The sequence below is a fragment of the Podarcis gaigeae genome, assembly GCF_964106915.1.
Source record: "Podarcis gaigeae genome assembly, chromosome: 4".
Classification (NCBI taxonomy): Eukaryota; Metazoa; Chordata; class Lepidosauria; order Squamata; family Lacertidae; genus Podarcis; species Podarcis gaigeae.
Window position 1 is genome coordinate 23,996,262 of NC_139677.1, and position 12,592 is coordinate 24,008,853.

Here is a 12,592-nt window from a genome sequence, read left to right on the forward strand (position 1 = left end):
ATCTACGCCCTGACTTGGAAGAGGAGGAAACCCCCACTGGGGGGGGGGGTGCGGAGCGAGTGAGGCTTCCGAAAAGAGACATGCCCGGCGGAGGATGGCGGGGGGGGGGGGTGTTGTCAGGCCAGGTGGGGGGATGGCGAGGAGGATGAAGTGCCCCAGGAGGCGTGTCCATCTCGGCCAGGTCCATCCGAGGGGGGGGGGAGAGAAGGGAGGAAGGAACAGGGCGCCAGGTTCAACGTCGCCACCCCCCCCCCCACGGGGCAAGAAGTGGGCTCGAAGTGGATATCCCTGTCAGGTGTGCGCATTTCCCACCCGCGTCGCCGTCAACTCACCACAAGGACGGAGCCTCGCACCACCTCAGAGACGCTCTGCCGCAACTCGGCGGCCGTGCCGGGCTTGCTGAGCGCCCGCGTGAACTTGCGAGTCTCCGGGGGCCCCAGCGCCGGCTGGAAGGGCATCGTTGCCATGGCCCTCGCTCCTCCCGGCGGCCCTGGCGGAATCCCCGGCCCTCTCAGGGCGCTGCCTGGAGGTTCCTCAGGCGGCGTCCCGTCGCCGTCGCCGTCGCCGCCCCCACCATCCCCTGAACAACGCCGAGAGAGCGAGCTGCCGGCCGGCCAGTCAGTGTCGCAGCTGGTCTTGGCTCGCGGCGGCGCCGCTCCTGTCAGGCGGCCCCTCCCTCCGGGCGACGCGCGCACACACACCAACGGCGCCCGCTCGCGCCAGCCCCCAAACACTGGCACGCGGGAGAGGGTGGGCGGTCGGGGGTGAAGAGAGCGAAGCGGAGGCGGGTTCGCTTGAGCTGATTGGCGCGGGCGCCGCCGGAGGGGCGTGGCCCGGCTGCTCCCTCCTCGCCCCGCCAGGAGCGAAGTTCCCAGCCGCCTCCCCAACCTGCGAGGTTCCTGATTGGGCCTCGCGTTACCTGCCCGGCTTGCTCTCCTGCACCACCCCTGGCCCCGGCCCCCTTATTGGCTCTGCCTGGGAGGAGGGGGCGTGGCTGAGAGGGGGCGGAAATCCCATCCCAGAGCGGCGTTTATTCTCTCCTGGCTTTCTCTAGCGCGGCACTGAGGGCCACAGGTCATTCCAGTGGATGGCGGCGGGCGCTGTGGAAGGGATGCCCTTGGCAGAGCGCTGTGCCTGCTGGTCTTTTTCCTGAAGTGCAATACATATAACTCCCAACCAATGGGCGGCGGTGCGGATGTGTGTGTATAAATACGATTTGCACGTTCTATAAATAAGATTTATTACTTTTAAAGCATTAGCGGTTTTTTTGTATTCCGATCACCTTTGCGTTGTGAGTACTTTCCCCCGATGCAGCTTCAAAGGACGGCTTCGCAAGGAAGCTCTTTACCGTAAGTGATGCATGTTGCTAGAGAGCTCTAGCATCTGTGCTGGCTCCTTAAAACACTCCAGGAACGAGGCCAGTTGCCGGCTTCAATCCATAATGGCTCAGGCTCTGCTTATTTAAAAGGCCGCCACCTCATTCTGTTCCAAGTCCATAAGCACTCTTCCAGATTTCACACACAATTTTTTAAATATTCCAACTACATACTGCCAAATTCCTGTCTCCATATTATGGAAGTAGATTTGGTAGCGTTTCTACAGGGGTCGGGGGTACAGCAGTACTTTCATTTAGAATTAGAATTTATCAATCAAGGCCGCACAGCCTTTTATTTGTCAAGTATGACACAATGCTGCAAAGAATAATCAAAGGCAAGGGGAACGGTAGCCTTTTTAACGTTTTTCATTTTTTAAGTTACGTCACTGTTTTTACACTTGAATGCTACAGCAGGAGCATGTGGGTGTAGCCAGGATTTGGGGGGGGGGGCAGAACCAATGTAATTGGTTAGTTAAGTATTTTTATTGTTTTATGCCCATGAGCAGGAGATTGCCTTGAAAAAGCAACATCTGGCAACCTGCCAGTTCCTCATATTCTAGCCTGGCATGACAGACCCAGCTCAGGGCTATGCAGGTGGTTCTCAGCTGAGTTGTATAGGAGAACATGAAACGGCTGGGAACCTGGAAAAGCAGAGGGGGACAACCTGCTTCTCCAGTCCAGAAACTATTTCCACCAGACACATCAGATAGGTTTCACATTCTCTGAAACTCTGTCCAAGAGAATGGCTGTCAGTAGGGCTAGCCCTAATTGATATTTGAGCTACTGGAATCTACTGTGTTATTGATTCAAATATACATTTTATGTTAGATTCTTAAAAATTCCCCAAAAAATTATATTCACAAGAATAAGGAAATTCCAAAGGGAAAAGTACTGCGTAAGGGGCTAGAACAATCCTAGACACCTCTTTACACGTCAGTCCTAATTTCATGAGTAACAGCGGAACTCTGAGGGTTTATAATGAGTAATATGGTGGAGCGAAGTAACTTAGGGCACATATTTTAATACAGTGGTACATTGGTTCTCAAACTTAATCCGTTTCAGAAGTCCTTTCCAAAACCAAGGCACGCTTTCCCATAGAAAGTAATGCAAAAGGGATTAATTTGTTCCAGATTAATTTGTTCCAAACAACCCCTAAAGCAGCAATTTAACATGAATTTTACTAACGAGACCATTGATCCATAAAATGAAAGCAATTATTAATGTACTGTACTATAAAATACATAAGACAGTATTGTAGCTGTTAAATTTTTTTTCTTTTCTTACCAGCACTAATGATAGTCATTGTTTGGATGGAGGGCTTTTATCCATTTCCACAGTCACAGATTCAATCAATCAGTAACTGAACTGGGCTCCACACAGTCACAATAACAAATTAACCGAAAAAAGCCTCAAAAATGCAAAATAAATAGCAAAAACAAAAGTGCCAAACTTAATCCATTCTGGAAGTCCGTTTTGACTTCCAAAATGTTCAAAAACCAAGGCACAGCTTCTGATTGGTGCAGGCGCCCCAGAAACAATAGCCAACAACCACATCGGACGTTTAATTCCCAAAAAAAGTTCCAAACCAGAACACTTATTTCCGGGTTTTCGGCATTTGAGAACCAAGGTACCACTGAATTGGGTAGAGTGTGTAGGATGAACTGGGTGACTTCATAAACCATGGCTAGAGATATGGAATAAAATTCACTAAGTCATGTTTGCAAGTTGTATGTTGAGGAAGAAGTGGGGTTTTTTTGTTACCATCTTTAGACTCATCTGTCATACTCTGGAGCTGACTGAAGTGGAACACCGAATGAGGCAAGACTAGTTAGGGAAGGTTTCATGATGTGCTCTACCCCGCACAGAACACATAGCTCCCATGTTGCTTCATCAAGGAACGAACTGAGGCTCAGCCCTATATAGGGTCAACACAGTTGCCTCCTAATTGTGAGCCCTTCCAGTACTGGAAGCTGCTGCTTTGCTTTAGTATCTGACTGCAGTAGAGAAAGGGAGTTTCTGGCTACTCTGACTCTTCCATGGTGTCATCGGGTGGCAGTGCTTCTGGGGTGTGTTCAGCAGACCCTTCCCCTTTTGTTTTGGAGTTTCTCCACTTCATCACCTGAACAGGATTCCTGTTGTTTGATATCATCAACTGGAAATGACAAAGACAGGGGTGGCTCCCCCTCTCAGTGTGTCAGGTTTATTCACAAAACACTCATCACACACTGAAAACAGAAGCGAGATAGTCACAGTGGCAGCAGTATGTAGATCCCTAAAAAGGGCTTTTGAACAGCTAGGGCAATAATATCTGCTTCATCAAGCCCCGATCCATGGAGTCAGGGGACTGGAAGCAGTGGAGGAAAAGCCAGGGGAGAAACAGAGTCAAACCTGGGCTACGTGCTGGCAGCAAGAGTGATTTTGCAATTTGGCTGTGGAGCCCAGAGTGAATATACCTTCCTAAATAAAAACTTCAGAGCACTTCCAAAACTGATTGGCTATAGGAAGGCCCGAATTCCTGGGCATCCTTTTGTTCTCTGCAGCATAGTAAAACTCTGTTTGTGGCAAGATGGGGCAAGTCCCTACACTGCCAGGATATTCTTTCTTTATTTTGTGGAGAACAGTAGTGTTATTCACTCCTTTGTTAACATTATTAAATTTGTACTGCTGAAAAATTGACCCATCTCCAGAGGGAAATCTTCATGTAAGGTGGGTAGATTGGATTGGATTGCTCAAGCTATGTCCTGCTCACAAGATATATAACATCACCTCCACTGAGGTGACCAATTTGATCCCTTCAGCAACTTTTCCCATCAGGCAGGCCTCCAGAAGCCTCCATGCTTTTTCTGTGCAGGAAAGCATACTGAAGCCACTTTTAAAATAATAAATGCAAATCCAGGGGTAGACTTATCTCCTAGGCTCTTGTATTTAGCAGCCTGCCAACATGCTCTGACCACTACTGCCATGTGGCCCTCAGAAAGCTGTCCAGAAAGAAATGTGGCCCTTGGGCTGCAAAACAGTTCCCCATCCCTGCTGTACATTGTAGAAGGTTCAAATATTACATATAAGTAAAAGGTGGACTATGTGAACTCCTATCTCTTTGCCAGGAGAACAAAGCCTCCTGTTGGCTCTCCTGCTAGTGATGTTATTTTAGAGTAGCCCAAAGGCTGCTTTGTGTACAGTTTGGAATCACAGTAGTTTTTGGCCTCTAAAGGCTTAGAGTGTATTTAAGAATTTGCAAACCACCCAGTACACATACTAGTCCAACCAGTAAAATCACGTTTTGCTAGGTGCACCTAGACATATTGTGTGGGAGCTATTCTCCATAAGCAGCTTCCGTGAGACTGGGAGAACATTTAAATGAGCCATTCATGTGAACGTGGATCAGCTGGATCATTTTGCTACAGCACCAAGCAGTTGACCCACACAACTCTAGTTGAGTCATCCTGACTGTTGCTTTAGGGATAAGCTGCATTTTGCTCAGTGGAATTTACCTCTTGGTAAACATGTACAGCATAGGATATTACGGAGCTGCCCACCCACGCAGCTGAGAGGATATTTAAAGAGTATGTCTATATGGGACTAACTAGTAATCAGTACTAAAAATACAGTAAATCCTACGTTCTGACAGGTTCTACCCATGTGACCTATCTGTGTCTATCGCTCTGCAAACTTTAGCCTCTGGTCCCATCCATCACTGGTGTGTCCCTGGAAGGTTGACCACAAAAAGAACATGGACCTTGGTCTGAAAGAGGTTACACACCCCTGCAATTGCCTAGGTGTGCTGTCTAGTATCCCTTGCATAGTGCTATAGTATTGGAGGATTTGTTTGGGTGGTGTCCATGGATCCCAACCAAACCTGTGATTTCATAACTGTAAGGTTGTAGTTTGTAGTAGAACCGATCAGACCAGGTTTGTTTTTTGTTTTTCCGCTGTTAATTGCCCTAACCTGGCTTGTCACCCTCCATTTGCATGTCTGACAAAGTGGTGAAGAACACATGTGTTGACAACTGGGTACTGATGCTTTTTCTAGAGGAGGTAGACTTTCCTCCCTACTGGCTAAAGGCCACATCATCTTATAGGTAGGAGAACAGTAGGCCAGGAGCTAGTCTTTTGGTTTAGTATAGGGCCATGTGTGAAAGCTGGAAGGTCACAGAGGCTTGAGTTGCCATCTGTGCTGAATCCAAAGCTCTGGGTTTGGGAACACAACTAGATACCTTATAGCAGGCATGTACAAAGTCTGTTTCAGGGGCCCGCTGGTCGATTTAATCTGGCCCCTGCATCATTATAGTAAAAGTAAAGGGACCCCTGACCATTAGGTCCAGTCGTGACTGACTCTGGGGTTGCGGTGCTCACCTCGCTTTATTGGCCGAGGGAGCCGGCGTACAGCTTCCGGGTCATGTGGCTAGCATGACTAAGCCGCTTCTGGCGAACCAGAGCAGCACACGGAAACGCCGTTTACCTTCCTGCTGGAGCGGTACCTATTTATCTACTTGCACCCTGACATGCTTTCGAACTGCTAGGTTCGCAGGAGCAGGGACCAAGCAACGGGAGCTCATCCCATTGCGGGGATTCGAACCAACAAACTTCTGATTGGCAAGTCTTAGGCTCTGTTGTTTAACCCACAGCACCACCCGCATCCCCTCCCATGTCAGTATATGTCCTGGGTAAAATCCTTAAAAAAGCCCAACAACTTCGGGGGGAAATCCTAAGAAAAAGGTTCAACAACTTCAATCCTAAAAGCTCAACAACTATGGTTGGTCTTTTTGTCGGCCTTCACACATGTTCACTTAATGAAATCTGGCCCTCTTTGAAAAAAGTTTGGGCACCCCTGCCTTATAGGAAAACAAGATCTGTTAGAGTGTTAATGCTGCGAGCATTTCCAGCTTATGCCCAGGTTATATATGTCAATCAATCAAATCTTTATTATGGTCATAGACCAGCATAAGTAGGGTAGGGTATGGTTCTATATGTTATAAAAACCATATATCCTAAAGACGTCAGAGCCTCCATGGACCTTCATTCCAAGAAAACAGCACCCTGGATATGTGCTGGAACCCCTAAAGTCTCTCACTGCTCAGAGATTGGGGTGTGCACAACAGTACTTATCAAGGTCAAATGTTTCCAGACCACACAAACCAGCTTAGATAAGCAGAGTCTTTAATGCCAGGGAAGTTAAACTGAGCAGATGATTTTGATTCTGCTAGTTCTCAGTGCTAACATCTTCCTTTCCATTATGCCTGCCCATATTCAGTTGTGCTTCTCTCTGTGCGTCAGCACCTTTGACTTCAGAGAAAAGCAAGATGGAGCAAGTTAGGGTGGTATTCAGCTGTAAAAATCTTGCAGTTTGCATAGCATAAATATATCTCCATAAAAGTGCTTCATGGCAGAACAGCTGAGTAAGCTTAAATCCCTGCCAGCAAGCAGATTTTTCTTTCACCTTCTCCATCCAAACCCTGTTTCTTTTTTAAGGAAGTGGCTCATGCATTGGCTGTCGTATTATCCTGACACCTAGTAGTATATAGGCACAGTTGACTCATAACCTGTTGCAGGAATAATGGGAGCTGTTAATTAAAAGGTATTAATATCAGTTTGCAGATACGTGTTTGCTTATAAAACAAAACTCACCAGACAGACTCAGCTGGCTGTCGATATTACTGGGTAGCTGACCTAAAAAAACCCCCAACCCCTGCCCTGTTTATGGCAGAAAAGAACTGCTAAAACTGGATTTCAAACTATAATCATGAATGGATATTCGGTTTCTTAATTTGCTGTCATGAGATAGATACTTCAGTTGGTTGTTTTAAATGTTTCAACAGACATCTAACTTGAGGCAAGCACTGGAAATATTCTTTTGGAAGCTTGTTGTTTACCTTCTGGTGGAAATGTAAGCCCCACCCCCCAATAAATCTCTTTGCAGAAACAATAGGATTTACTCAGATAATTTGCAGGATTAAGAGCTTGACAGTTCCTTTAAGGCAAGAGTGTGCATATGAATGTGTCTCTGTGTGTGAGAAAGTGTTTTAAGGTTTGCAGTGACCTAACCTTGAGTGGACGTGGGTGGCGAAGGGACGCGGGTGGCGCTGTGGGTAAAACCTCAGCGCCTAGGATTTGCCGATCGCATGGTCGGCGGTTCGAATCCCCACGGCGGAGTGCGCTCCCGTCGTTCGGTCCCAGCGCCTGCCAACCTAGCAGTTCGAAAGCACCCTTAAGTGCAAGTAGATAAATAGGGACTGCTTACCAACGGGAAGGTAAACGGCGTTCCGTGTGCTGCGCTGGCTCGCCAGATGCAGCTTGTCACGCTGGCCACGTGACCCGGAAGTGTCTGCAGACAGCGCTGGCTCCCGGCCTATAGAGTGAGATGAGCGCACAACCCTAGAGTCTGTCAAGACTGGCCCGTACGGGCAGGGGTACCTTTACCTTTACCTTTAACCTTGAGTGATAGCAACCTATAGACCCAACATACCCCACTTAACAAAACCCTGCCTATTTAACTAAACCATGCTAGTTATGACTGACACATGACTGGAATGATGGCAGAGGTCCAGTGCTTTTCATTAAATTTTGCCACAACAGCCTCCACCCAATCCTTGCTACCAAACTCTCTGTTGAGCTTAAAAAGCATTTTGGCAACATCCTGTGCTTAAGTGACTTGGCAGAGATGCAGACAAAATCTTAGTCTGACTGGCACAATGGTGTAATGGCAGAAGGTTGTAAAATACATTCCTCTTTAAAAAATAAAAATCAATGTGTCAATTATGCATGTCGCAGAGATGCAGGAGGGAAGCGGCTGTCTTTTGACCAGATGGTGCCAGCTTGTTCTGTACAATTTTGCTAAATCTGTGGAGGATCTGCTTCTTTTTCAGTAAGAGTTGTTTCTTTATTCATCCCTTGAAACAAAGGGATGACACTTCTTAGTTTGGGGGGGGGGGTTAGTAGATATGAGAGAGGTTTATACAATTATGCACGGTAAATGTAAAGTGGTTTTCTCATAAGTTCACAACACTAGAACACACAGCAGGTTCAGGAAAACCAAAGCGAGGTACTTCTTCATACAGAACGTAATTCAAATATGGACTTTGCTCCCATAAAAAATGTTGATGGCCAACAATTTGGATCGCTTTAAAAGGGGATTAGACAAGTTCATGGAGGATTAAGCCATAAATTGCTTCTAGTTTCTCTTCAACCAGGCCTTTGGCTGATTAACATTCTATGGGTTTTTTAAAATGTGTTCGTGGGAGGGTGATTATGGGTTTGTTTGTTTTTATTGTTATGTATTTTGTGTTTTTATTTTGTGTTTTTATGCTGTGTACCACCCTGAGATCTTCAGATGAAGGGTGGTATACAAATTTAAATAATGAATAAGAATAAAAACTAAAAAATAGTTATCTCCAGAGTTAGAGGCACTATGCCTCTGAATATCAGTCATTGTGGGACAACAGAAGGAGACAGTATTGTGTTCATGTCCTGCTGTGTGGGCTTCCCACTTTTTATTTATTTTTCTTTGTTAAATTTATTTATTTATTCAATTTGTATTCCTTCCTCCCTTCCCTTCCTCCCAAAGGAGCCCTGTTTATTCAAAGACCTATATACTGCTTTTCACACAAGTATCAAAACACAGCACAACAATAACATCAACCACAGTATGCAAATAAGGAATTCATATACACTTGGATAAATAAAAAATGATGTTAAATATTAGGGAAAACGAATAACTGGAAATGCTCACCGGATTGTGGGCAGGGGCTGCCGTTCCTTAATGTAGACATCATCTACGATAATTTCCTCTTTCCAGTTCCTACCAGAAGGACTGAAGCAGGCCGTGACAATACCAAGATGGACCAGAAGCACAACTTGTGTCAACCACAACTTAGGCCTTCAATTGCAGAGGGCCCAACTTTGTAAAACTCCTTCCTATTAAAAATCAGGTAGGCACCATGCCTGCTAAGTTTCAGATACCACGTGAAAACATTCCCCAACCCTGGAGGCCTTTGCACATTGAATGCTGTTCTAATGTTTCTATTTCTGATGTTTTAATACGCATTTTAAATTTTGTATGTGGTTTGTTTTTACTGTAAGTCACTTTGAGACTTATGCAGGAAAGTGGGGTATACGTTCCTTAAATGAATAGATCCCATTGCACCAGAGCTTATGGGAGTCGTAGCATGGGGGATTTTGTCTCCCCAAAATCTCAGGACTTGGGACAGCAGGGGTGGTGGAGAACTTTTAATCAAAGCAAGCAGTTTGTTCCCGTCAGCAGGGAGACTGAAACACTGTTTTAATCTCTGGGAGGAAAAGTGGGGATGTTACCACATAGTTTAGGACATGTTTTCACAGACATCTGAGAAGGGAGAGGTAGAGGGAACGATGCAATACCATGCCAATGGATGTTCCACAATTTGGGGGAAAGGGAATGTGTTCCTTGAGATGAAAACATTTTCTCCCTCTTGCAATAAAGGATATGAGTGGGAAACCAAGGCCCTTGGTTGAAGTGGCCACCTTACTGTTATGTACTGAAGTTACTGTACTGGGCCAGCAGGGGGATACTGTAGATAGTTTTCACTCAGGTCTGCATATGCAAATAAGGAATTGAAAGTGACGTTCAGTGATTGGATAGTTACAGAAAGCTGTTACTGTTGCTTTGTAGTTGAGCTATATATAAGCAGGTTGGCTGAACCCTTCAGTTCAGTTCAATTCTGTTCTGGCCTGTGAATAAACAAGAGCTGTCTGAAGAATCGCTGCGCCGTCTGATATGTTCACCCACAACTTAACACTAACATTTCCAGATAGAGACTTTTGGCTCTCAAAATGAAAATGAGCTGGTGCTCTCTCACAACAAAGAAGTCATGAACTCTACTGTACCCATCAAGGGTTATTTACAATCCCAGAATTCTTATTAGGCTGTAGGCTAACCCAAATGATCATTATCTTAATATCCTCTAATAGCACATAGTTTATTATGGCCTAAGCCTAGCCGCTTCATTTGATTTAATCTATCCACCTGCTTTAATTTTTATCCTTCTGAGGATCTAACATCTGATGAGCATGTATTCTCTGTTATTTCCAGAACAGTGTTCTTTCATTGTCTTGTGGATATATTTTTAATTTAATTGTAACAGACAATTTGAGTGTAACAGACAATTTGAGTGTAACAGATAATTTGAGTGTAACAGACACTCAAACAAGAATTATTGAATGCAGAAAAGATAAGGGTCCAATCCATTTTAAATAAGTATATCCTCAATATAATTAATCATAGATGAGCTATCTGAGAAAAGAACTGGGTGGCTAGAGCAGCCCTGGCCTTCTAGCCAGGACATTGTCATCTGCTCTGGTCAAGGATCGGCTTGGGGTGAGGAAGAGTACTTCTGCGAAGGGGTCGCTCTTTGCCAGTGCCAAGTCAGCCAGAAATTTCACTAGCGTTGGCCATCAAACCCCTGCTGTGAGTAGTAGTGACAGGGAAGAAAATTTGGTTAATTTAACAGTTTGATGCATCCTTACCTAATTGCAGTTTCCAAAACACTATGTGCGCTGAAACATGGCTATCCTTTGAAATTCTCACTTCTCAGAATTTTGCAATGCATTTTTGTAAGTAAATGTGCGCAAAAAACATACAGTTTTGTATTCAAAGATGCATATATTCATGAAAATAACCTACAAAATTGCTAGCAAAAATGTGCATATTAGGCAAAACTGCATACAAAAGTACTGATGGATTTTCATGACGACATTTTCTATGTAAACAATAATCACCAACTGATGCAGTAATGTGACCGGAAAAATTAGAAAGTGAGAGAAACAGAAACTGACAGCTTCATTTGTGCCTACGTGTGAACTTATGAGAATTCTAGCTGCCATCAAGTCAGCTGTCTGGGAACAGAACTGTGTTGCAGGAACAGCCGTGGCCTCCTATCCTAGACATTGTCCCCTGATCAGGGTGGGTATTTTTCTGCTCTCCTAGACAGCCAGGATCTGCACAGGTCTATATAAATGTGTTATAAGAACTGGTGCCTGAGATTGTTTCCCCCCTTCTTTGTCTTCTTTTCCTCGTGTATCATGTCACTGTAAAATTAAAGACAAGGACTATTGTACTTGTTTTTGTAAGTTTCTCGGGCGGTCTTTTTACCTGAATGTTGGGGTATAAATTATTTAAATAAATAAGGTGGCTTTGTACTATTGGTAAGACAACTACCTTATTACAGCATCAAGAAGTTCAAATAAAATTTGACACACACACACACACACACACCCCGGTATAATACAGTGGTACCTCGGGTTAAGTACTTAATTCGTTCCGGAGGTCCGTTCTTAACCTGAAACTGTTCTTAACCTGAAGCACCACTTTAACTAATGGGGCCTCCTGCCACCGCCACACCGCCAGAGCATGATTTCTGTTCTCATCCTGAAGCAAAGTTCTTAACCTGAAGCACTATTTCTGGGTTAGCGGAGTCTGTAACCTGAAGTGTATGTAATCTGAAGCGTATGTAACCTGAGGTACCACTGTACTACATTCAGCTGAAATTCCAATACTCTGCCTTAAGCAGTTTGTGATATGCATTGGCTATCTGAATGATTCTGAAGACCCATTCTAGAAAAATGGGTCCTGTAAGTGCCACTCTTTTTAACAACAACAACAAAATAGGTGTCGGTACTGCGTACCCTTGAGTACCCCCTTTTTATATTAAAAAACCCCCCACTGCTGAAGACAATTATAATTACTTATAGTTCAAGCTACACAAGGAAATTCTTGTGTACAACCAGCACCAGGAAAAAATCTTACAATAGTCATTTCTTTGTTTCTTGGCAACATAAATATACAGAAACAAATCCAACTTCCCTAGAGCCAATAACTGTAAGTCAAACATCTGAATTTGCAGCCAGGCAAACCTGAAGTCTGACGGCTTTAATCCCTTTGTGCTTAGTCTTAAAAGGACAGAGTTGCGGTGAACCAAAGCAAACGTATACAGGGGTTATTTCTGAAGCTTGTGGAAAAAAGCAAATGAATTAATCCGTAAAAAATGATCGGAACTGCCATGTACAAGAGGTTTATAGACAGAGAACTGGCTGGTTGGTTCAAATGGGCCTCACATCCTCAAAATTTGTTCTATCAGCCCTGGATAAAGTTTTTCGTTTCCAAGTACACTTCCTCATGCAATTATAATTTCATGTATCTCTCTCTTCATTCAGGTTACTGATGTTCACTCAATTGTTTTACTATTA

General features: G+C 44.7%; 1 protein-coding gene across 9 annotated transcripts in view; it reads right to left on the minus strand.

The window, feature by feature from the left end:
• The window catches only part of DOCK9 (dedicator of cytokinesis 9), a 132,542-nt gene that overhangs the window by 94,450 nt on the left and 25,500 nt on the right, over nt 1-12,592 (minus strand). For 7 of the 9 annotated variants that reach the window (XR_014563379.1, XM_083735170.1, XM_083735166.1 and 4 more), the window contains exon 1: nt 333-839. The exons of the other annotated variants lie outside the window; for them this stretch is intronic. Coding sequence is in view for 6 of the 7 variants with exons in the window: in XM_083735170.1 (XP_083591296.1) it covers nt 333-467 (135 nt within the window). In the remaining variant the exon portion in view is untranslated. Of the gene's footprint in view, nt 1-332; nt 840-12,592 lie in introns of those variants that run through there. 9 annotated transcript variants of the gene reach the window in all.